Here is a 22,415-nt window from a genome sequence, read left to right on the forward strand (position 1 = left end):
ACATAAAAAAGTAAAACACTGACTGGCTGGCTGGCTGAGACGAAACACTTTTTTCTATTTCAATGCGCATGCTCGAAAAATGGATGGCTTGCATTTTTTATTTATAAGGATCTTTTGATTTTTTACATAAACAAATGGCTGGCTTGCATTGGACTTGGCCTTATGACTAAGCTAGACTTCGTCCACTTAGTGGACGAAGCCAATGGCCAATGGCTTGCAATGCTAGTAAAATTCCAAATATAAAATACTTTGTTTTTTAATAAATTTTACAAATTAAAAAAAATTATTTTTTTCGTCGTTTTCGTTCATCATTATCATTGACTTGACATTTGATAAACAAGAAAGGAAAATTTTGTCAAAGTATACGATATATTTACAATTAATACAGTTGCCTTGATTTGTTTTTGTTTTTCGGTAGTTGTCGATGTGGTTGATGATGATGGTAATAATAGTTATTACTGATTATGTACATATCAAAATGGATCACAATATATAGATGTAGATAGAAGATAGAAGACAAGCGTAAGAAAAATATAGAATAAAAAGAACACAAATTCAAAAAAATGATGATGATAGATAAAAATAATACAAATTGATAAAAATCATTAGAAAAAATTGTGTTGAATCTCTTTGGATTGAATGAGCTTGCTTTTGTTATCGATTTTCAGAATTCTTCAGCATCTCTATAATTTGGTTCAGCAGCAACAAGAAAATCATCGAAAAAACCATATAAATATTCGAATGTAGGTCGTTTTTCAGGATCAGCATCCCAACATTGTCGCATTATTGAATAAACAGAATCGGAACATTCACAATTTGTTGGTTTAGGCATACGATAACCACGTTCAACTTGTTCAATAACTTCCCGATTATGCATTCCTAATATAAAACAACAAATTATTAAAACAATTTTTAAAAAGCAAATTTCAAAAATTACCTGGATAAGGTACTTGTCCATGAGTTATAAGTTCATATAGTAAAATACCATAACTCCAAACATCGGACTTGATTGAAAATTTGCCATATAGCGCTGCTTCAGGTGCAGTCCATTTGATGGGAAATTTAGCACCTTGCCTGGCTGTATATTCGGAATCTTCGATAACACGAGCTAGGCCAAAATCAGCAACTTTAACGATACGGTTTTTACCAACCAAAATATTTCGAGCAGCAAGATCACGATGAATAAGTTTTTGACTTTCAAGAAATGCCATACCACTGGCTATTTGTGCAGCCATGTCGAGAAGATCATTGATTTTTAATAATTTTCCTTCACGTTTTCGTAGATAATCCAAAAGACTACCGTTGCACATAAATTCGGTAACAATCAATAATGGTTCACCCTGTGAACAAACACCGAATAATGGTACAAGTTTTTCATGACGACATTTTCGCATAATAGCTGCTTCTTCTAGAAATGCTTGCGGTGACATTGTACCTGGTTTAAGCATTTTGATTGCTACTTCAACTTGGCCACGATATGTACCGTAAAATACTTTGCCAAAATTACCGCCACCTAATTCACGAACAAATTGTAAATCATCACGATCGATTTCATCTTTTTTCGATGGCCATAAACATGGTTTAGCTTTTGGACATGGTTTTGTTAATACATGACATAAACCATTAGCACTTTCGGAATAATATGCAACAAGTTCTTGTAATGAACTGAATGTTTTTCTTGTTGTTACATAGAATCCACCATTATCCATTGCTTTGATTTTATAATGTTTAACATGTTCACGTTTTTGTTGATCAACATCTTTGATTGATAATGAATAGGCACCGGCAGTTTGTTCACTATAACGAATTAGATAAGTTCCTCTGGGATTATTTGGACAAAGTAATAATTTTTCCGCTTCTCTTCGTGATATTTTACCAAAAAACCAGCTAAACAAATAACAAGGAAAATTAATAAAAGATAAATTCTAAACAAAACAAACAAAAAAACTTACTCTTCCATTTCAATTATTTCGGATACAACATAATTCATTGGAATGTAACCTTTTTGATTGGTTGTAAGATGTTTGGCTAGCCACCAATCAGGATCAGTATCATCAACAATTTGCAGACGATCACCTTTACGAAAACTAAGATCACCTTCATCACTGGCAAAATAATTATATAATGCTATGACTATTTTATTTAAATGTTTGGATGAATTGGAAACGGATGCACCAGCACTAGCACCAGCTCCGGCCGCTGTTGATGATTGAGCTTTGGAATTATTCACTACATCATGATTAGCAGATGTACTAGATTTATTATTTATATTTTGTGATGATGTTTGTATCGAATTTCGATGTAAATTTGAATCCAATTTCGAATTCTGCGATGATCTTGCCACTTGATCACAATAAGATTCTTTTGAATTTGTAAGAAAATTATTCGATTCTTCCGATGTTACACAGTTACCCATTTTTTACATTTATTGAAAAGTTTTTTTTGTTCATCAGCGAAAAACAAAACAGAGTAGATAAAAATCGGAGATCGTTGCTATAGATTTGATTAAATTCTTCCAAAAATGAATGAATGAATCATCCAAAGAAATGTATAGAAAGAATTGGAATATTTTTCAAAGTTTTTGGCTTTCCAGATAGACTTTTATTTTTGCATCTTGATTACATCATCAATTAATGATGTGATAATTGTTTGGGTTGATCCAGGATAAATGCTGAATGTATTGTATACATGTTTATTTTTGGTTTGTTTTGTTTTGGTTGTTATTGGTTGGTGATGATGATTAATGGAGAAACGTTGCAATAACGTTTTGGTTTCACAATGTTTGAGACTATGATTTGATGATTATTGTAGTGATGATAAAGTGGGAAAGAAAAAGACAAGTGAGAATTTATTCCGGGGAAGAAAGCCGTAAATGATAAATTTTTTTCAAAAATAAAAATCACAGAATTTTTGTTTTGTTGGAATGGGCACAGAATATAATTAATAATATAAACGGGCTCACCACCATTCGGTGTTTTTATTATTTACGGATCGGGTGTTGTGTTCTGATAAAATGAAAAAGAAGATGCCTGTTGCTGTTAGAATTCTCTTTCTTCTCCTTCAAGCTGCTTCTGCTTCTAATTAATAAGGGAGAATCTAAACTATAGAAAAAAACGCACAAAATTCATATCAAATTGAACATGATGATGATGAGAATAAAGGGGAGGCAAATGTGAATGAAATAAGGAAAAAAATATTAAAAGTTTTGAGCAAATTTTTTTCAATTCGAATGCGGATAACACTTTCTTAGATTGTATCATCCACTATTACCACTATCACACTACCACTACTAAAGAATATCTTAGCGTTGACAAAAGAAGACGATGACAACAACGACGACGACGACGACGACTCAAAATATATATTACCTGTATGTGTGTGTAATATATTGTGAATGCTGCAATAATTGAATTGGGAAGAGCTACACCAATTTAGACAAAAATCACAATCGACCAGACAGGTAAAGTGAGTTACTCATTCGCATGCATCTCTTATAATACGACAATCATCATGATCATCATCAAACATTTCATACAATAATTTTAACCTTTGTGTGATGAACGACAGAGAGAGAGAGAGAGAGAGAGAGCGAATGGAACAAAAATTGGGAGGGACATTCGAACAGTGGTGGTGGTTGTTGCTGTCGAAATATTCTCGGCATAAATAGTGGAGACCGCCTCATAGGTAGATTTAGACGACAATTATTTTGTTGATTAAAATATAGATGGCGTTATTGATAGCGTAAATCATCCGTGATTTATTTACGCGTATTTTTGTGTGATGATCACGTTATTTAACCGTAATTGTGTTGATGTTTTTTTTTCATTCGTTGAGCTTTTTGTTTATTTCGTCATTTTTTTCTGTTTGCCAAAAACTAAAATCATCTATCCGAATTTATGCGACAAATTTATTTGAAATTGTAAAAATTTTTTAAGTCCACTACCTTGTCCTTGTAAATATTGTGTTCATCAAATCACATCATCCATTTAATAATGATGGCTGATGAAGATAAATCAGGTGAAAATGATGAAAATAAAGCAACAACAACACCATTCAAAATGACTGGTTTTGCATTCAAAAAGATTGCTAAACCTAAAACAAATTTATTAACAACAAAACAGATACAAAATGATCTCATCGATATTGTTGATCATGATAATGATGAAAAAGGTGAAATCGATTTTGTTACATCGATTGATGATAATCAAATTCAGGGTACCCGGATTATTGAATCGAAAAAAGACGAAAAATCAATTATAATACCATTAATAAAAGTGAATAAATACCGTTTTGAAAATGAAAATCGAAATAATAATACTTGTGATTCTGCTGAAGCATCGCCACAATTACCTATTAAAAATGAAGATGATGATGATGATTTAATTACGAAACAAGCTAAACAAGAACTAATTGTAGAATCCAAAATGATTGATGAAGATCAGCTATTACCTGCATGGCAATCATTATTAATAAATAAATTACCAGATGAATATGAAAATGATTCGAAATGTGATGTATCGATGCGTCCCGATGAACCAAAACTGAATGATTACGAACAAATACCTGTCAATGTTTATGGCGCTGCTATGTTACGTGGAATGGGCTGGAAAGAAGGTGCACCGATCGGTGGTATAAACAAATCGATAACGCCAATTATTGAACCACAATTACGTCCTCGTGGTTTAGGTCTTGGTGCCGATATTTCCATACGAAAACAATTAGAACAGAAAAATTCAAATCGAACCACTACTAGCCAAATGAAAGATGAACCAATTTTAAGAAAAGGTCAGAGATTTTTTCTCTATTTTCCAAATAAAAAAAGAAGATTTAATAATTTCAAATTTTCTCCCTATTAGGTTGTCATGTTTGTATAGAATTCGGTCCATATAAAGGTTATTATGGCATTGTTGAAAATTTAACGGGTGATGAGTCGATCTATGTTCAAGTTCGATTAACATTAACCAAAGATGCTATACAAATTTTACAAGATCTATTGCGTATTGTTACCAAACAAGAATATGATTCGGAAAGTAAAGTGATAAATAAATATCGTTATGATGAATATAAGAAAAAGGATTCTCAGCAGCAACAACAACATCAAAGTCGAAGTCGAAGTAGTTCTCGTTCACATGTATGTTTGATATGCTTCCTAAATGTTTCGTTTTTTAATAATTTCCTTTTTTCCCTTAGTCTCGAGAAAGGCGTCGGTCATCATTGAAAGATGAACGTATGGATGATGATGGTGATGACGGTAGTGGTGAAGTATGGATTGTGCCAAAAATACGTGTTCAAATAGTTGATAAAAAATATAAAAATGGAAGATATTATAAAGAAAAAGTTGTCATCATGGAAACACGTGGCAATGAATGTATATGTCGTACAAAGGATAAAAAAATATTAAATAATGTTACGCAATCAATGCTTCGTACTGTGATACCATCATTATCCGATCCATCAATACAGGTAATGATTTTACGTGGTCGTTATCAAGGAAAATTGGCCAAAATTGATACTGTTGATTGGAAACATGAACAGGCAATGATCAATCTCACTGGATACATATCGAAACCATTTTCAATTGCCTTGGATGATATTACCGAATTTCGTAATGATGATCGATGATTTTTTTAAATATTTTATGTAAGAATATTTTGTTATTGAAAAAAATATAATAAAGAATAAAAAATTATTAACTATTTTATTTTATTTATTTTTCTGTTGATTAGAAATTTTGTGTGATGAATTGGAAGAAGATAACAGATTGAATGGAATGGATAGAATGAACCAACCAAAATAAATGATATGACCAAGATAATAAATTTCTGACAATGTTGATGTCCATTTGAAAAAATCTAGTATTGTAAATGATATTAATGAATAGCTAAGCATATAGATGACATGTATACGCATCAATAAATATAGCAACCAACGAATCGATATGTTATTTAATAATTGATTAAATCCATTATTACCAGTACGATATTCAATCACTTTATTGGCAATCTATCAAATGATGGGTTCAATTATCAATTTTGTTTTGAAAATAAAATATGTTCAACTTACATCTGTTTCCATTTTGACGATAAGAAATTCCAATGCAAATGTATTATAATAGCCGATTGAAAAACCATGCCATAATGCTAGGAAAAATAATGTCATTAACTGGCTTAACATTTTCGAACCCAAAAATTTTAAACGCTTAAAAATATATTTCATTGCAAATTGATTGGTTGTTATATTGAAGGATTCGATAATGCCACGGAATGTAGCCGTTGTTTCGAAATGAAATATTGATACATTACTACAACGATCATGTTGATGGGGATTCAATGGATTCTGTGCTATACCATACATTATACACGCACCTTCAGATATCAACCAACCGGATATATATTTACATAATGTTATCTTATTGGTTATGGCTATTATGGTCAATTTTGCAAATAATCCATAGGATTTCTATGATGAAAAGGATTAAATTGAATCCAATTTATCATCAACCATTTACTTACAAAATCATCTGATAATAAATATTTGGTTGGCCAATATATACTGCCGATTTGAAAAATTGAAAGATAAATCATACCGGATAAAAAACGTAAAATGGATGGTTTCCAGCTAAATTTGGTTTTGATTTTTTGATTAAAAATTTATCAGATAAGATAATAGAAACTAACCATGATTTCAAAATGGATTCGTTCGATTCAATAAATATGATATAATCTTTAAATTTAATTTGTGGACCAATTAAAAATATTGGTGGAAAATAACATTTCGATAGAATTTCAATAATTGTTGGTATACGTTCGATGGCTGTATCTTCATTGGTGATGATAATTTTTTTATCATTATTACGGTTAGGATTTTCTTTCGATTTTAAATTCTGTTGGCCATCATAAATATCAAATGATAAGGCAATTAATGACAATGTTAATACACATTGTGGCATTGTCCATGTTAAAACATCATGTAAATTATTCTGATATTTATCATAATATCCATATAATAAATATGACTAAAGCAAAAATGAAAAATCATATAGAATAATCAAAAATAGCAATGATTGCCAATTTACCATACAAAAAACAAAATTTAAAATAACCATCAAACGCGTCGGACCAAGTAAACGAATCGAACAATAAATTGTAAAACATGTTATCAACGAATGAATAGTATCGATACCTGGGTGGTGAAAAAAAAATTTTCAATTGAAAATTTCTAAAAATTCCAAATACCATACCAAAATTGAATAAACAAATCGATAATCCAATTGATATATTGAAAAAATGTTTCAAAAGTATTGATTTGTTATTTGCCAAACATAATTGATAAATAATGGCGAAAATATAGGCTGCAAAAAAAGTGAAAGAAAATTCACATTTTTCCAAAAACAATAACAACAAAACTTACATAACAAACCGGATATAAATAATTTCAATAATATGATTCGATTCGAATCCATCTTCATCATCAACGACGACGACGACAACAACGATGACATTTTCGATTTTCTCAAGAAAATTTCAAATAATTTTTCCAATCAAAAACAAAAACAAAACATAAACACACACCGTGGTGAAAATAATCAGAGAAAAGAAATATGACGATGATAATAATTGAACTCAGTGAAAAAAATATGACAACTTTTCTTCTTTTCTGATTAGAATTTGTCTGTAAGACGTTCAATCAATCAATAACCTAACCCAAACAAAGCCAAAATCGACCGATATCCCAATCATTAAAACCCAGAAATGGATATCACGCACATGAAAATTATCGAATTTTTTTTCTGCTGCTGTGTTCAAATAACGGTAATTTTTTTTTGTTTGTTATTTATGCAATGTATACATACAGCATGTATCAGGTGAAACTCTAAAATCAATGTTCGCTGACTATGTATGTGTGTTTGTGCTGGATTGATGAAAATGTTCAGAAATAAACCGACGCCCAAAAAATGCGAAAAAGACAATAACTACTCTGTACCCGGGAATGAATTTATTTATTTACAAATGGGTAAAAAATATCTTATTATAATTGGGGGGAACGGGCTGGGGAAAGTTATAATTCAATACGACTCATTCGTGGACCTTTTTTGATTTTTTTGGAATTTTTTGCCATTTTCTTTTTTTCATTTGAAGAATTCTTTTCAATTGAATTTATCTTCGATTTTTGATTCTTTTTTTCATACGGATTGAGAAAATCATCTTCTTTTTCAACAATATTCAATTGTTGCGCTGCTAGATTGAACATTTTCAGACTAATATCATCAACAATATTTGATTGTTTGGTAAAATTCAAACACCAACGATATGATTTTTCCCAATTTGTTTCCATTTCGTTTGTCAAAAGACGTCGAGAAATGTCTGGTAATTTCAATACCATATTTGCAAAAAATGCACAATTATCAATCGCTTGTATTATATTGTCGACAATTTCTTGATGATCGAATGGTAATGAATCACCAATATTATAATGCGAATTGTTGATGATATTTTGTTGACATTCATCAATTATATGGAATATTTTTTCAAATAATTTTTTAACCATTTGATATTGTTGTTCATAACGATCATATGTCATTAATGTTTGTACAGCATTCAATTGTTGTTTGCGTTGAAATTTGAAATAAAGTTCAATATTTTCTTTATTTGATAGGTCAAAATTTATTTTTTCCATATCATTTTCATTGGCAAATATTTTTGTTGAACAAAATATAATAACGATGCTAAACCAAATGATCATACTATCAATCGAATAATTATGATAATCGAGCGAAAAAAATGCAAAAATCTTACCCATAATGGTTCATTTTTTACTCGAGAAAAAAATGTCAAAAAAATGCAATTGAATTTTCGAACCTTTTCGAACATGCATGTTTTCGAAAAATGAAAAAATATTCGAAAATTCACAAATAACGTTTTGCGAACAACAACAACAAAATATTCTGCGTATCGTTCGATCCGTTTCAAGTGCCGTTATTTTAAAAAATCTTGTCATTATCATCAAAATATTATTTATATAAAAATACTCAAAATATTGATTAGGAAAAATTTTTTATGAATGTACTTGGGAACAACCAAACTTATCGATCAATATTTCATTCTGAAAATTTTTGACTTGAAAAAATGTTCTTTTTGATATGATTGAAAGATAATATTTTTTCATTAGAACACACTTGAAAAGTGCGTCTTATTAACGATCCACCAGGAAAAGATGAAATTAATTAGTAAAAAGATAATTAATTGTCACCAACGGTGATGATAATGATGAAATTGTACTAATTAAATGATCATCATTGATGAACACGAGGAAAAACGTTGCCATCCAATAATAATGCATAATACTTGATTGCTTTACTATCATCACCATATCACTAATTAGAATCTAATTATTTGTTTTTCCTATCAAAAAACAATTAATAATTAATTATGATTAATTGATTGTTGTTGTTTTTATGCTTTGCTTTCGCGTCTGGATTATCGATGTCAATGATTTTCTCTCATCAATCCAAAGGCATCGACATTTTCCATATAATTGCCAAATTTTTCGAATCAAAAATTTATATATTATTTGGAAAACTCCCCGTTCGATAATCAATCATATTTTATTTGAATCATAATTATCTCAAAATGATCATTCTATCATCATTATTCAATCGGATAAATTCTTTTTTTTCTTCTTTGTTTAAAATAATGAAAAACGTAATGTTTGCACTATGGCGAGCATTTGTTCGTCGAAAACCGATTGAAAAGAATGAATCAACACGACTGAAAAAATGTTTAGGCACTACAGAATTGACTGCATTAGGGATTGGATCGACATTAGGTATTGGTATCTATGTTATTATCGGTACTGTTGCCTATAGACAAGCCGGTAATTGATTAATTTTTGTTTGTTTTCAAAATAAAATCTTGGTAAATTGTTTGATTTTTAGGTCCATCGGTTGTAATCAGTTTTATCATTGCGGCGATATCAAGTATTTTTGCCGGACTTTGTTATGCTGGTAAGTCAATTTTTGTTGATTCAAAAATTTGTTTTTATTTTTTCTCCACTAATGAATAGAATTCGGAGCATTAGTTCCAAAAGCTGGGTATGTGTATTTTGAAATTGAAAAATTTTTTGAATTTAAAAAACGCTTTTTCTTCTCCAGATCAGCATATGTTTATTCATACATTTGTGTGGGTGAATTTATGGCATTCATAATTGGTTGGAATCTGATTTTAGAATATATTATTGGTGCTGCATCAGTTGCACGTGGTTATAGTAATTATTTGGATGGCATACTTGATAATAAAATCAAAAATTTTTTCAAAGACACATTACATCTTAAACTGCCGCATACAAATTGGTTTTCCGATTATCCAGATTTGTTTGCTTTTTCATTAACATTGTTACTTTCAGGTAATAATTTGATTTTGTGCTTTATTTATTTTTCACTTATAACTCATTTCATTTCACTCTTTTTAGGTGTTTTAAGTTTCGGTGTAAAAGAATCAACACAATTTAATCTAATATTTACGGCTGTAAATTTTTTTGTGGTATTTTATTGTGTTATTGTTGGACTATTTAAAATTGATTTTCATAATTGGAATATTTCCAAAAATGAAATACCAACCGATATCGATGGTGGTAAGGGTGGATTTTTCCCATTCGGAATCAAAGGAACGATATCCGGTGCAGCAACATGCTTCTATAGTTTTGTTGGTTTCGACGCTATTGCTACCACTGGTGAAGAAGTATTGGATCCACAACGATCATTACCAATTAGTATAATATTATCATTAACGGCTGTTACAATTGCCTATTGTGCTGTATCAGCGATTCAAACGTTAATGTGGCCATATTGGGATCAAAATAATGGTGCACCATTACCATATGTATTCAAACAAGTTGGATATCCATTTGCGCAAAAAGTTATTACCGTCGGTGCTTTGGCCGGTCTTTCCACCAGTCTAATTGGTTCGATGTTTCCAATGCCACGCATTATCTATGCTATGGCCAATGATCGGTTATTATTTCGATTTCTTTCCCGTATTAATGAACGATTTAAAACACCATTAATAGCAACCATGTTATCCGGTTTTTTGGCCGCATTAATGGCTACATTTTTTAATATCGGTGAATTAGCTGAAATGATGTCTATTGGTACATTACTTGCCTATACATTAGTCGCTATCTCTATATTGATTTTAAGATATCAAAATCAACCAAATACCGATTTTGATAATGATCAATCAACTGCCCAAATAATGATGACAAATGATAATGATGAAAACATTTATCAAGGCTCATTTATAAAAAGATTATTCAATTGGAAAAATTCTGATCAACCGGATCAATTTTCATCACATTTAAGTATGATTTTGATTGCCATATCATGTAAGTAATAATATTGTTGATTTTTGTTTTGTTTCAATGAATTCAATTATCTTACAGTTGTGCTTGTATTCATATGGAATTTCACATTCATCATATTTGAAGATGAAATCTGGTCATTAACATTACCATATTATGGCATTATACCTTTGATTGGAATATTTTTATTATTTATATTTGTGGTTTTTTGTCTGGCCAGGCAACCAAAAACTAGGAATGAATCTACATCATTTAGAGTTCCATTAATACCATACATTCCATTATTTAGTGTTTTTGCCAATACATATCTAATGGTACATCTAAATCAAATGACATGGTTCCGTTTTATTGGCTGGATGTTTATCGGATTTTTAATTTATTTTTCCTATGGTATTGTTAAAAGTGTTGGTTATCTAACCCAGGAAGAAATCAATCGTTTATCATTAAAATCCGATGATGATTGTGATGGAGAACAGATTCATAATGATAATGATATTATTGTTAATTAATAATTAATTTATTATATTTCGAAACGAAAATTTTTTTATTACAATTTTACATTCTATATAAATTTTATAATCTTATTTTGTTTTAATTAAAATAAATTATGATTTGGAATCATTATTATCATAAGTATCTAAACGTATAATGCGTAGAATTTGTTGATCAATCAAAATCAAGGCACAATGATTTTGATTACCACAATAATGTGAACAGGAAAATATTGTCAAACATTTTCCATTGAAATGAAATTGATAACCCATTTGTGGTACTTCATGTGCACGTATCATACGTCTAAGGCCATTTTTATGTAAAAATCTGGTTGCAGCGAATTCATTGAATTGATATGCAGTACCTCTTTTCATGTTGCTCAAATAACCATTAGTTTCTTGATGATCGATACCGAAAAAATTACACATTTCAACAAATTGTTGATTATGACATGGATCTGACCATAATATTTCCCATGCACTGATTGATTCTTTTTCCGGATCCACTAATTTGCGTTTAATTTGATTAATTTCATTCAATGTTTGTGCAGTTTTTGGTATACCACCATGTGAACAAAATATGGATGCATCAATTGTTGCAGAAATTGGTAATTTATCAAAAACCTTATTAGTCGATTCCCAAATATATTCACCATATATTTTACCATATTTTCGCAGACATTCATTTTTATAAGTATAATATGTTTGTAAACTACGTACTTCATGATTACCACGTAATAATGTTACCTTGTTTGGACATAATATTTTGAACGACATCAGGTATAGGCAACATTCAATACTCCATTGTCCACGATCAACATAATCACCAAGAAATAGGAAATTCGAACCCATACAAGGTAAACGTTTCCATAAAACTTGTTCCATTTGTAAAAGATCATCCAGATTGCCATGTATATCACCAATCACATAACAAGGTGATTGAATTCTTACACATTTATCTTCATGATCTAATAATCGTTCCATATCATTGCATAGAACATTAACTAATTTCCATAATAATTCGGGATCATTTTCAAGTAAACCTTTTGGTTTACGATTTGTACCTTTATCCGGATTAAATTGTCGAATCAATGTTATCAATAGATTTGATACGGATGATTCAAAATTGAATTGAATTTCTTTGGAATAATTTAAAGCAGCCAGTTCATATGGTTTCATTTGTTGTTGGTTGATTGAAAATAGTTGCTGTTGTTCTAGCATTTTGGATTGAACAATCAATCCATTACGATTCAATTTGATTGAATGATTTGCAAGGAAATATTGTTTTGTTTTACAATTGAAACAAATTCCTTTAAATTGATCAATAATGGCATCCATATTGAAAAATCTATCCGATTTTTTCAATGCTTTTGCCGATACTGTACGCGATAATAATTCAAACAATGATTTTGATGAACGACATAGCGATGATGTTCCACGAAAACGATGTGAACCAATGGCTTGGACAAAATCATCACATGTTATAACACATTTATTATTCACCAATTTCGTTCCGATTTCATGTAATGATTCTCTTATTTTTAGATTAATTGATTCGATTGATAATGATAAACCTTGATTCAAATCGATAATCATTCTTTGAAATTCATTCATATCTAAATTACCTGTACCATTATTATTATAGTAACGAAAAATAAATCTAACTCTCCATTCACCATGCACGGTATCCGGTTCAATAGTAGCCAGTCCAAGTAATAATTCATGAAAAGATAGAAAACCATTATTTTGAAAATTGAATGCATTGAATAATGAATTCAAACGACAATCGTTACGATCAAAACCATATTTCGACATGTAACAACGAAACGATTCAAATGTTTGATATGTACTGGGGAAACAATGTTCAATAAAATCCTGATATAAACGTTCAACATCTTTATCGGTTAGATGTGCTGATTTTAATATAGATTCTTCCAAATTTCTTGCCGTATCTCTTGGTAGGAAAAAATATGCTTTTTCCAAACTTAGTTCACGAATCTGTTGTGCAATTGGTTTTTTGCGTGATTGTCGACAAAATTGTATCAATTCTGGTCCCCATAAATTGGGAATATAATTATTATTCAATAATTCGCAAATAGCTATCCATTTTATATGTTCACTGTCTTGACAGCAAATAAATTTATTATTATCGTTCGTTGTTGATCGACTCAATTCCACAAAATATGTCAATCGGATAGCAAATTTGGATGTTTGTGGTGATTGTATACGAAATATTTGCATGCAATGACATTGTTGAAATGGCAATGTTTTACATAATAATTTCAATCGTTCAGCATTATTATCGGATAAAATAGTCAAAACACCATTGATAGCTTGATCAGTAAAACGATAATCATTATCAATAATCGATATGGTACGTGTGAATGGCAGCCAAACAATTTGACGATCAGTTTGTCGTGTGATGGCTAATTTTTCATGTAAAGGACAATAAATGACAAATACATAACAGTCATATGGAATTGTTGATGATGATGTTGATGTTGTTGTTGTTGATTCATTATTATCATGTTTATTATCACAATTATTATTATTATTATTTAAATTTGTCAATTGATCCAATGGTTTTAATCGATAAATCGTATGATGATTTGTTGCTGTTGATTCTTTTTTATCTAAAACAAATAGAAAAAATAACTATTTTAACATCAATTTTTTTCTCAAAAAATAATTCAAAAAAGAAAAACTATATTTCACAAACAAACACACAGAAATGTGTTTGATGCAAAATATTTTCCTTGTTTTGATCATCATCATCATCATGGACATTTTATTTCCTCGAACCTTTAGTTGAATGCATAGCTCCATGCATACATTTCGTTTTGCCAAAAATTCAAATTTGAAAAAATCGAATGGAGAAAATTTCCATTCGATTTTAAATAATGTTTTTGTAAACAATGTTTACATGTTCGAATTATGGAAAAAAATTGAATAATTCTTGACCGGAACGAACAAAAAAAATGTTGAATTTTGATATTTTTTTCGAACAAAACCGATCAACAAGCATGTAATTGTAATTGGAAATTGGTAATGAAAAAATCCATAATAATAATCTGATAATCGATGATCATCGTTCAATTAACAACAACAACAACAATAACAGTATTTCAACGTTCATTCGTCTAAATGACGTTGAACATTTTGAAAATGATGATGAAGAGGTTTTTCTGGCTTCAAGAAAGTTTTTTCGTCTAATTTCCTTGTCTAGATAATTTTGCCAAGAAGAAACGAAACGAGCAAATAGTAACTGTTGCTACATTTCCCACTGAGTTTCCAATTAATTATTTTCGATTTTTGGTTGCAAAAATAATGGATCCCATCAATAATGGTGATAATGATAATAAATATCGTTGGATATTAGAAAATCTATGTCATGAATATAGATTTGCATTCGATTCATTAAAAGAATTAATGATACAAATCAATCTATCGGGTCAACAGGATCAAATTATAAATCAAAACGATTATAATCGATATCAAAACGATATATCGATTATTGATTCCAATTTATATCAATTATCATCACATTATGGTAAATATTATTTGTCATTTCCTTTGTTTTTTTAAATTCAAAAATTCAATTCAAAGAAACATTATTATCATCATCGACATCGACATCGACATCAATCAATGATACAACATCCAATCACAATCATTATTATTACTATAATGATTCGATGGATATTTCTTCAGCGTTGTCATTCGATCAAAACGAGAGAAATTCATCATCAACGAATGTAGAAAATCAAAACAATAACAATCATTATTTTGAATCATCGTCATCGTCATCATCATGGAATTTCACTCCAAATGTTGATCATTATCATCATCATGATGGTAATTGTCAGCAACAACAGCAAATCATGATTGATAATAATAATAATGACATCATGATGCTACAACCAGAACAATCATCATCAACAATACTAGTCAATTCCATGAATCAAATTGAACAACAACAACAAAATGAAATCAAAACAACAGCCAAATTAAACAATAACAAATCTGGTGAGGAAAATATCAAACAAAAAATTTAAATTAAATTAAACAAATTTTGTTTTTCTCCGAAAAACAGCCAACAAAAACAAAACAATAACAAACAAATCATCATCAACGAAAAAATTGAAAACAACTATCAAAAATAATCAAGAATCAAGAATTTGGTATAAATGTGGTTGGGATGGTTGCAGTTTTGGTAGTTTTTATAATGGTGTTGTTAAACGTCATAGTTTTAAACGACATAGTGGCTTGATTAAAATAGATAAATCATCAAATTTATCGATGCATCGTTTTAAATGTGATTGGCCTGGTTGCAATGTATCACTTGTTGCCTATCATAAATTAGTCGAACATAAACGTAAACATACTGGTGAAAAACCATTTCGTTGTAAATGGAAATCTTGTAATTATGCAACAGCACGTCTTTATAGTATGATTATACATGAACGAACACACAAATTGGATTCATTCTTCTAACCAAAATCAATCAATCCAGTTATTCATTTCATTAACTCAATGTGAAAGACAAAACAGTCAGTCAATCATCATCATTATTGACCCTTAATAGATTTTCAAATGTTATTTCCTATATCGATCAAATAATTATAATGATGAAGTTGATGATCAATGACATTCATCAAATGATCATCAACAGTGAAAACACTTTCAAGGATCTCGATCTCACACACCAATCAACAACAGTTGACACTAATTGTCATCAAACTTTAGCTAAAGAAAAAAAAGACTAATTTTCATTCATAATAAATATTTGTTCTCTCTCCATACGTTCATGGCAGATGTTTGAACACAATGTTTTTTGTTTTTCTTATCCTGAAATATATGGCTTTTTGTTTGAATTTTGCCACACGACAACGAAACATGCGAATCGGTGACTTCGGTGATCGTGTGCTAGATCAAACAATGATCAATTTCAATCATCATCCATTTCAAAATTCACTTACACATTGTGTGTGTTAATCAATGTAGAGATCTTAAATGATGAGATCTATACATCGAACACAAGGTCCCTTTTTTCAAGGATGGTTTGTTTTGTTTTCATATAGAGAAATCGATGATGATTGTTATGAAAAAGCGCGCGCGCGTTTGCTTTGTTTAAAAAAGGAAAAAATCTGAATGAAGAAAGCGTAAAAATAAAATAGAGTAGGGTATGTTTATTAATAAAATGTGGGCAACAAAATTCATTTTCGGTGACAATAAAAACATCTGTCATTTCCGTCCTTGAGAATTATATGTTGGTGATATATGTCATTTTGTCGATCGGTACGCGTTGATCGGTTGGTCGGGACAACCAACCACATATATACCATTCGGCCATGCGTCTTTCATTCAACCAATTCGGATTTTCGGTTTTCATTCAGTTATTTTTACGCGCTATATATTCATTCCCAAAAGATATATTAGAAAAACATTTTGTTATTTGTGCCATATACACACGTGCATGCATGACTTTTTTTCACTGTTTACAAAAATAAAAATTTATTTTTATCCATTTCTGCCAGGATTTTTATTTTCGGCTGATGTCGATACAGTAATCATCATTGAGTGTCAGTCAGCCAAGTCAATGTTATAGAGTTAGTCGTTCGTTTGTTGTTGTCCGTGTCCATTTCATACAAATAAATACTTTTCGATCCTTGATTAACCTTGGGATTGGCACATACCAACCAACAAAAAATATCATCATCATTTATTCATCATTCGAAAACTAAACAAACAACGGATTCCGAACGGATAATATCGTATGTCCAAAAAAAAGATAAAATAATCAATCTGTCGAACGATAATCATCACCGGCATTATTGATGATGATAACCTAGAAAAAACTGGTTTTACTTTTCGAATGACGATCTTTCATTGCTGATAAAATTTCATTTGATTCATCTACACAAACAAACACAAAAAATGAATAAATTTTTCATTTTGATTATTGTTTTGTTTTTAAACTTTGGAAAAGGTATGTTTGCATTGAATTTTTTTTTCTCAAAAAAATTTATTTTTCTCATCAACAAGGTCGATTGGAAATTATTCTGGAAAGATGTTTACCAAAAGCGGATATGGAAAATATTTCGATAAAATGTTCATCGAACGAAGTGATTGCTATTCGTGAAGCATTTTTTACATCATCTATGGTTGATCAATGTCGATTTATTGCCAATGATGATGATAATAAAACATCAATGCAAAAGATAAATAGTCAACAACAACAACAATCATGTACCGATGATCTTCGTTTAACTTTAAATTCAAAGTAAAAAGATTATAAAAATGAATAGTGTATATTAAATTTAAATGTTTTCTGAATCTCCAATAGATGTTCTGGTCATCAAGCTTGTCGAGTAAATCTTCGAAAATCACACAATAATCAATGTTCAGGTTATGATGGATGGATTAATCTCAAATATATTTGTGTTCCAAGTAAGCTTTATTCAACTTTTTCTTTCCTTAAGGATAAAGTAAATTGAGTGATTTTTTCGAACAGAAATAAAAATGAATTCGTATTGTAATATTAAACTAACGGATAGTTTTGGTTATGTATCGAATCCTGGTTATCCAAAATTTTATCCACCATATGATTGTAAATGGAAAATAATTGGCTATCCAGGTCAACGTATACAGATCGAAATACTTGACCTGTCATTGAAGGAACCAAGATTTACAAGTAATAAAAAACTATTGAATAATTATGAATGTACAGATAATTTAGCCATTATTGATCAAAATATACGACGAATAATTTTATGCGGTGAATTAAAATCCAATCTAATTGAATATCGTAGTAAAAGTAATGAACTAGTCATCGATTTTCGTAGTTTTGAATTTTCACCAACACGTGGAATATTTTTTCGTTATACAAGTAAGTAAATCACAATTTACAATTCAATAATAATCCAATTGATTGATTTCAGTGATTGATTGTCCAACATTAAGACCACCATCGAATGGCTATATGTATCGTAATCAATCATATGCTTATTATAATTGTTATTTTAATTATGTTTTCGAGGATACTGGTCAAACATCAAAAATATTATTCTGTGAATATGAAACATATTGGAATGGAACCGTTACACGTTGTATTGGTATGATTTTTGATCAATCCATATTAACAATTAATTAATTGTGACTTTTTTAATTCAAAAATCATCAATTAGCTAAAGAAAATACAACAAACGAAATCGATGCGAATGATGATGGTGATGATAATGGCGACGATGATGAACCAATAGAAAAAGCATACGCATTAAGTCATCAACGAAATGATTTGATAAAATATGACCAAATCAATAATCATCCAACACCACAAATCATTACAAAAATTGATGATTTTCTGACCAGTATGACAGTTTTTTTATTTATAACAAAAAATTAATTCATTATTTTATTCAATTGAAACAGATCCATTAACATTCATAATCATCGGTATCATTTCATTAAGTATCATAATAATTATAATAGCAATAATAATTCATTCGAATTATCGTTATGGTTCGACTGATATATCTATTTGACCACCACCAGCACCTCTTTAATTATTTTCAATTCATTTTCTTTGATAAGAAGCCATCAGCCAAAGATGATGATGAAGAAATGGAACATGATGAATATAGTTTTTCTGTGATATAAATATTATATTTATTTATCATTCAGTTATCATAATCAACTCACCAATTTTTTTTCTCTCACCCATTTGGATCAAATTATTATTCACTTGAAAGTTTTATCATTCAATTTAAACATAAACGATCTAAATTCCCATCTTCATCGAACATTATACAATTTGGTGGAAGTGGAACTTGATATTGTTGTTGATGTTTGTCATAATTTATTTTCGATGATGAAGATGACGATAATGGAGTTATATTTTTCCTAATAAATACATCAATTTCATGGAATAATTTTTTATTCGATTCAATTAAATCTTTTAATCTGTTGTTGATTTGGTTTGGATGAAAAAAGTTTAAATAAATATTCTTTAAAAACATTTCACTAAATTTGACTTACTTTTCTTTATCAAATAATCGATTCGATCTGATGCGATTACAAACATCTTTATTCAATTGTCGATCAAATAATGGTATACCAAAATGACAATCAAATATACACCATTCATTTAGATTCAATTGATCAATATCACAAAGGGGTTTATGATAATTAATCAATGTTAAATAACCACAAATACGATTCAGATTAATATGTTGACGCATACGTTTTATGGCTGAATGTTTGAGAAAAAATTCAAGATAAAGATTTTCATCTTTACTTTGATCATCAAGTAATGGTAATGGAATATGCAACAGTTCACTTTCAGTTAATTTAAAATGATTTTGTGGATAAGCTTGTATCAATACTGGATTAAATATTGTTGTTTCATTAATGGCAATCAATGCATTTGATATTGAAACAACTGTTGAATCACGTCCCCACGGTGTTAACATTATACAATCATAATTGTAAAGAATGTCGGGCAAACGTGCTAATCGAACACCTTTTGATATTAAGAAAGAAATTGGTCCCGAACCGGTTATGGAATACAAATACAATTTAAACCAAATCGAATTGACTAATGAGGATGCACCAAAATATGGTATTAAATCACTTGTAAATATCTGTGTTTCATTACTCAATGGTGCAACCGATATTAATAATTCATAATTTCGCATTAATAATCGTTCGCAGGAATCTTGATCTAAATTCAATAAACTTTCACAACGAATAAGATCCAAACCTAAACCTTTAGTCGAATGTTGCAATAAATCATTATTATCGTTAATAATAAAATCTTTTGTAAGATCAAAATTATGACGTAAAAATTGAATAGTACGACATAGAAGAATTGCATGTAGAAAATAACGTTCAGCTTCACAGCCTTCATCATCGGTGGAATAATCTTCAATTTTTTCCAATTCTAAAACAAAATTTTCAATCGATTCATCGGATAATTTTCCTACTTCAAACATTGTCACGGCATGTGATTTCAAACCAGGCGTAAGATTACCCATCATAAGAAATGCTGCTAATGTTGAATCGTAAAGAAGACCAATTCGTTTCGAATTATCATTAGCCAACGATGGTGATGGGGTACCAATCGATGGTATCGGGGAATTTGGCGATAGTTCCGATGATGAATTATCGGAATTTTGTTTTTTCGAACAACCATTTGATGATTCAATTGGATCAACGATAACATTTAAACTTGATGATGGCGGTTCATCAGTCAATTTAAGTGAATTGATAAAATTTTCTTTCAAGTTGAATGTTTGTCGATTGTTATTGTTTTGAGATGATGATGACAATGTTGTCATATGTTTTAACCATGAGTCATGACAATTATTAACATTAATATCATTATTTTTTTTAAATGCAAATCCTAATCGACAATACATTGATATAGCATTTTTCACTAGATTTAAATCAATTTTTAAAACTTCCGATAGTTCAAATATTGTTGTTTTTTCATCAATCGATACAAAAATTTTATATAATAATTTTTCAAAATAATCACCCGTTGTACGATTCATGACAAATCCTTCCAATGGTGGTATATAAATTAAATCATCATCTTGGATAATAATATCAAAATAAATTAAACCTTTGATGTATAAATTTAGAATGATTTCATATGGAAAATTTCCAGCTGGAAATGGTTTCGATAGATCATTAACAATAATATCTATTACGGTTTTTTCTTCCACCGTAACCATTGATTTAATATCATCTTCCGATATATAACCAGGACGAATTGTCCACCAAAAATCAATATTCAGATTTTCCACCGGTTTTGTTGGCAACAGTTCTTTGATTGGTTTTTTAATCATTCCTAGAAATTTTTTCGATGATTTATATTGATTAATAATATCAATATATTGATTACGACCGATACCCATCAAACGAAAACAATCAGCAGCCGTAAAATTTGGTAATGTATCATAATTTTTTTCCTGTTCAATCATCCGGATTAGAATGGCCTGATAATATTGAAATGGTGTTATACGCATTCCATTAATAATATATTCCGAAAGATGATATGGAAAGAGCATATAATGTTCACGACTATAACGTAGTAATTGTTCATGATAAGCACGTTGATTTTTTTCAACCTGTCGAACTGAGGAAAAACTGATAAATAAAAAAAAATGGAAATCATATACAAAAACATACTTAGGTTATCTTTATATTTTAATTGATTAACAACAGAATATTCTTTAATTTTTTTAGCATATTCATCAGAATTATCGATAAGCTAAATAACAGAAAAAAATATGATTAACAATTTTTTACATTTTTTTGTTCGATTACCGATTGCACTTCAGCCGGTAATTTATTCCATGCAATATTCTTAACAATATAATATTCGATATCCATTTTTTCATGGATGATTTGCTGAATTATCGATCGGATGATTAAGGTTAATTATCATCACAATCAATATGATGATGATGATTGAAAAATTGATAAGCAAAACAAACGGTGAAATAAAAACAACATATAGCGCCATCTATGGATTTTTTAAAAACAAAAACTGATAAATCAAAA

General features: G+C 29.6%; 9 protein-coding genes and 1 long non-coding RNA gene across 13 annotated transcripts; 4 read left to right on the forward strand and 6 right to left on the reverse strand.

Moving 5' to 3' along the window:
• Positions 1-80: 80 nt before the first annotated feature.
• LOC113795885 (tyrosine-protein kinase Src64B-like) lies at positions 81-3,511 on the reverse strand. 2 transcript variants are annotated; one of them, XM_027346120.2, is made up of 4 exons: positions 3,369-3,511; positions 1,953-2,788; positions 938-1,887; positions 81-879 (listed from the first exon to the last, which is right to left on the reverse strand). In XM_027346120.2, exons 2-4 carry the CDS (start codon positions 2,414-2,416, stop codon positions 665-667), a joined length of 1,629 nt encoding a protein of 542 aa, XP_027201921.2. In that variant the 5' UTR covers positions 2,417-2,788; positions 3,369-3,511; the 3' UTR covers positions 81-664. The 2 variants fall into 2 exon arrangements, with proteins under 2 accessions (XP_027201921.2, XP_075677345.1); XM_075821230.1 differs by having other exon boundaries at positions 1,953-3,101; positions 3,369-3,503.
• A 29-nt stretch (positions 3,512-3,540) lies between these two features.
• LOC113795886 (G-patch domain and KOW motifs-containing protein-like) lies at positions 3,541-7,034 on the forward strand. The gene is made up of 4 exons (XM_075821231.1): positions 3,541-4,785; positions 4,857-5,131; positions 5,191-5,640; positions 5,727-7,034. The coding sequence occupies exons 1-3, from the start codon at positions 3,993-3,995 to the stop codon at positions 5,620-5,622; spliced, it is 1,500 nt and encodes a 499-aa protein (XP_075677346.1). The 5' UTR covers positions 3,541-3,992; the 3' UTR covers positions 5,623-5,640; positions 5,727-7,034.
• On the reverse strand, positions 5,689-7,552 carry LOC113795887 (lysophospholipid acyltransferase 5-like). The gene is made up of 7 exons (XM_027346122.2): positions 7,411-7,552; positions 7,241-7,351; positions 7,076-7,182; positions 6,678-7,015; positions 6,513-6,618; positions 6,064-6,459; positions 5,689-6,003 (listed from the first exon to the last, which is right to left on the reverse strand). The coding sequence occupies exons 1-7, from the start codon at positions 7,499-7,501 to the stop codon at positions 5,704-5,706; spliced, it is 1,449 nt and encodes a 482-aa protein (XP_027201923.2). The 5' UTR covers positions 7,502-7,552; the 3' UTR covers positions 5,689-5,703.
• Positions 7,553-7,973: 421 nt separating this feature from the next.
• On the reverse strand, positions 7,974-9,073 carry LOC113795903 (coiled-coil domain-containing protein 134-like). Its single transcript, XM_027346140.2, has 2 exons — positions 8,796-9,073; positions 7,974-8,743 (listed from the first exon to the last, which is right to left on the reverse strand). The coding sequence occupies exons 1-2, from the start codon at positions 8,807-8,809 to the stop codon at positions 8,059-8,061; spliced, it is 699 nt and encodes a 232-aa protein (XP_027201941.2). The 5' UTR covers positions 8,810-9,073; the 3' UTR covers positions 7,974-8,058.
• Positions 9,074-9,467: 394 nt separating this feature from the next.
• On the forward strand, positions 9,468-11,997 carry LOC113795883 (high affinity cationic amino acid transporter 1-like). Its single transcript, XM_027346118.2, has 6 exons — positions 9,468-9,873; positions 9,935-10,003; positions 10,063-10,090; positions 10,151-10,401; positions 10,468-11,379; positions 11,437-11,997. Exons 1-6 carry the CDS (start codon positions 9,630-9,632, stop codon positions 11,862-11,864), a joined length of 1,932 nt encoding a protein of 643 aa, XP_027201919.2. The 5' UTR covers positions 9,468-9,629; the 3' UTR covers positions 11,865-11,997.
• On the reverse strand, positions 11,905-14,745 carry LOC113795879 (uncharacterized). The gene is made up of 2 exons (XM_027346109.2): positions 14,649-14,745; positions 11,905-14,479 (listed from the first exon to the last, which is right to left on the reverse strand). The coding sequence occupies exons 1-2, from the start codon at positions 14,674-14,676 to the stop codon at positions 11,961-11,963; spliced, it is 2,547 nt and encodes an 848-aa protein (XP_027201910.2). The 5' UTR covers positions 14,677-14,745; the 3' UTR covers positions 11,905-11,960.
• Positions 14,746-14,916: 171 nt separating this feature from the next.
• On the forward strand, positions 14,917-16,700 carry LOC113795895 (uncharacterized). The gene is made up of 3 exons (XM_075821240.1): positions 14,917-15,396; positions 15,453-15,872; positions 15,940-16,700. Exons 1-3 carry the CDS (start codon positions 15,174-15,176, stop codon positions 16,338-16,340), a joined length of 1,044 nt encoding a protein of 347 aa, XP_075677355.1. The 5' UTR covers positions 14,917-15,173; the 3' UTR covers positions 16,341-16,700.
• Positions 16,701-16,757: 57 nt separating this feature from the next.
• Positions 16,758-21,329, forward strand: LOC113795889 (uncharacterized). 2 transcript variants are annotated; one of them, XM_075821238.1, is made up of 8 exons: positions 16,758-16,906; positions 17,384-17,835; positions 17,892-18,129; positions 18,193-18,296; positions 18,361-18,735; positions 18,788-18,961; positions 19,034-19,216; positions 19,278-21,329. In XM_075821238.1, exons 2-8 carry the CDS (start codon positions 17,784-17,786, stop codon positions 19,388-19,390), a joined length of 1,239 nt encoding a protein of 412 aa, XP_075677353.1. In that variant the 5' UTR covers positions 16,758-16,906; positions 17,384-17,783; the 3' UTR covers positions 19,391-21,329. The 2 variants fall into 2 exon arrangements, with proteins under 2 accessions (XP_075677353.1, XP_027201925.1); XM_027346124.2 differs by lacking the exon at positions 16,758-16,906 and having other exon boundaries at positions 17,330-17,835.
• LOC142645297 (uncharacterized) lies at positions 17,016-17,433 on the reverse strand. Its single transcript, XR_012846447.1, has 2 exons — positions 17,319-17,433; positions 17,016-17,255 (listed from the first exon to the last, which is right to left on the reverse strand). It is a non-coding gene; the product is annotated as an uncharacterized LOC142645297 (long non-coding RNA).
• On the reverse strand, positions 19,203-22,357 carry LOC113795880 (protein FAM91A1). Of its 2 annotated transcripts, none has more exons than XM_075821225.1 (5): positions 22,179-22,357; positions 22,041-22,122; positions 19,884-21,987; positions 19,548-19,808; positions 19,203-19,429 (listed from the first exon to the last, which is right to left on the reverse strand). In XM_075821225.1, the coding sequence occupies exons 1-4, from the start codon at positions 22,242-22,244 to the stop codon at positions 19,607-19,609; spliced, it is 2,454 nt and encodes an 817-aa protein (XP_075677340.1). In that variant the 5' UTR covers positions 22,245-22,357; the 3' UTR covers positions 19,203-19,429; positions 19,548-19,606. The 2 variants fall into 2 exon arrangements, with proteins under 2 accessions (XP_075677340.1, XP_027201912.2); XM_027346111.2 differs by having other exon boundaries at positions 19,203-19,494.
• Positions 22,358-22,415: the final 58 nt, after the last annotated feature.

Source organism: Dermatophagoides pteronyssinus, unplaced genomic scaffold, assembly GCF_027571235.1.
Source record: "Dermatophagoides pteronyssinus isolate colony J.1.1.1.1 unplaced genomic scaffold, Derpt_VIB-CSIC_2022.12 sq0009, whole genome shotgun sequence".
In the NCBI taxonomy this organism is placed as follows: domain Eukaryota; kingdom Metazoa; phylum Arthropoda; class Arachnida; order Sarcoptiformes; family Pyroglyphidae; genus Dermatophagoides; species Dermatophagoides pteronyssinus.

Bases quoted from the DNA above. Each gene is read 5' to 3' on its own strand.
- LOC113795885 (XM_027346120.2), bottom strand. From the start codon at position 2,416: ATGGGTAACTGTGTAACATCGGAAGAATCGAATAATTTTCTTACAAAT. The intron at 1,888-1,952 runs GTAAGTTTTTTT...TTATTTGTTTAG, and splicing joins GAAATAATTGAAATGGAAGA to CTGGTTTTTTGGTAAAATAT. The intron at 880-937 runs GTAATTTTTGAA...GTTTTATATTAG, and splicing joins TGGACAAGTACCTTATCCAG to GAATGCATAATCGGGAAGTT.
- LOC113795886 (XM_075821231.1), top strand. From the start codon at position 3,993: ATGATGGCTGATGAAGATAAATCAGGTGAAAATGATGAAAATAAAGCA. The intron at 4,786-4,856 runs GTCAGAGATTTT...TCTCCCTATTAG, and splicing joins TGAACCAATTTTAAGAAAAG to GTTGTCATGTTTGTATAGAA. The intron at 5,132-5,190 runs GTATGTTTGATA...TTTTTCCCTTAG, and splicing joins GAAGTAGTTCTCGTTCACAT to TCTCGAGAAAGGCGTCGGTC.
- LOC113795887 (XM_027346122.2), bottom strand. From the start codon at position 7,501: ATGTCATCGTTGTTGTCGTCGTCGTCGTTGATGATGAAGATGGATTCG. The intron at 6,619-6,677 runs GTTAGTTTCTAT...AACCAAATTTAG, and splicing joins GAATCCATTTTGAAATCATG to CTGGAAACCATCCATTTTAC. The intron at 6,004-6,063 runs GTAAGTTGAACA...ATCATTTGATAG, and splicing joins TCGTCAAAATGGAAACAGAT to ATTGCCAATAAAGTGATTGA.
- LOC113795883 (XM_027346118.2), top strand. From the start codon at position 9,630: ATGATCATTCTATCATCATTATTCAATCGGATAAATTCTTTTTTTTCT. The intron at 10,004-10,062 runs GTAAGTCAATTT...ACTAATGAATAG, and splicing joins TGCCGGACTTTGTTATGCTG to AATTCGGAGCATTAGTTCCA. The intron at 11,380-11,436 runs GTAAGTAATAAT...ATTATCTTACAG, and splicing joins GATTTTGATTGCCATATCAT to TTGTGCTTGTATTCATATGG.
- LOC113795879 (XM_027346109.2), bottom strand. From the start codon at position 14,676: ATGCATGGAGCTATGCATTCAACTAAAG. The intron at 14,480-14,648 runs GTTCGAGGAAAT...TATTTGTTTTAG, and splicing joins AGCTATGCATTCAACTAAAG to ATAAAAAAGAATCAACAGCA.
- LOC113795895 (XM_075821240.1), top strand. From the start codon at position 15,174: ATGGATCCCATCAATAATGGTGATAATGATAATAAATATCGTTGGATA. The intron at 15,397-15,452 runs GTAAATATTATT...TTCAATTCAAAG, and splicing joins TCAATTATCATCACATTATG to AAACATTATTATCATCATCG. The intron at 15,873-15,939 runs GTGAGGAAAATA...TCCGAAAAACAG, and splicing joins ATTAAACAATAACAAATCTG to CCAACAAAAACAAAACAATA.
- LOC113795889 (XM_075821238.1), top strand. From the start codon at position 17,784: ATGAATAAATTTTTCATTTTGATTATTGTTTTGTTTTTAAACTTTGGA. The intron at 18,130-18,192 runs GTAAAAAGATTA...AATCTCCAATAG, and splicing joins CGTTTAACTTTAAATTCAAA to ATGTTCTGGTCATCAAGCTT. The intron at 18,962-19,033 runs GTATGATTTTTG...ATCATCAATTAG, and splicing joins AACCGTTACACGTTGTATTG to CTAAAGAAAATACAACAAAC.
- LOC113795880 (XM_075821225.1), bottom strand. From the start codon at position 22,244: ATGGATATCGAATATTATATTGTTAAGAATATTGCATGGAATAAATTA. The intron at 22,123-22,178 runs GTAATCGAACAA...TCTGTTATTTAG, and splicing joins TACCGGCTGAAGTGCAATCG to CTTATCGATAATTCTGATGA. The intron at 21,988-22,040 runs GTATGTTTTTGT...GTTTTTCCTCAG, and splicing joins AAAATATAAAGATAACCTAA to TTCGACAGGTTGAAAAAAAT.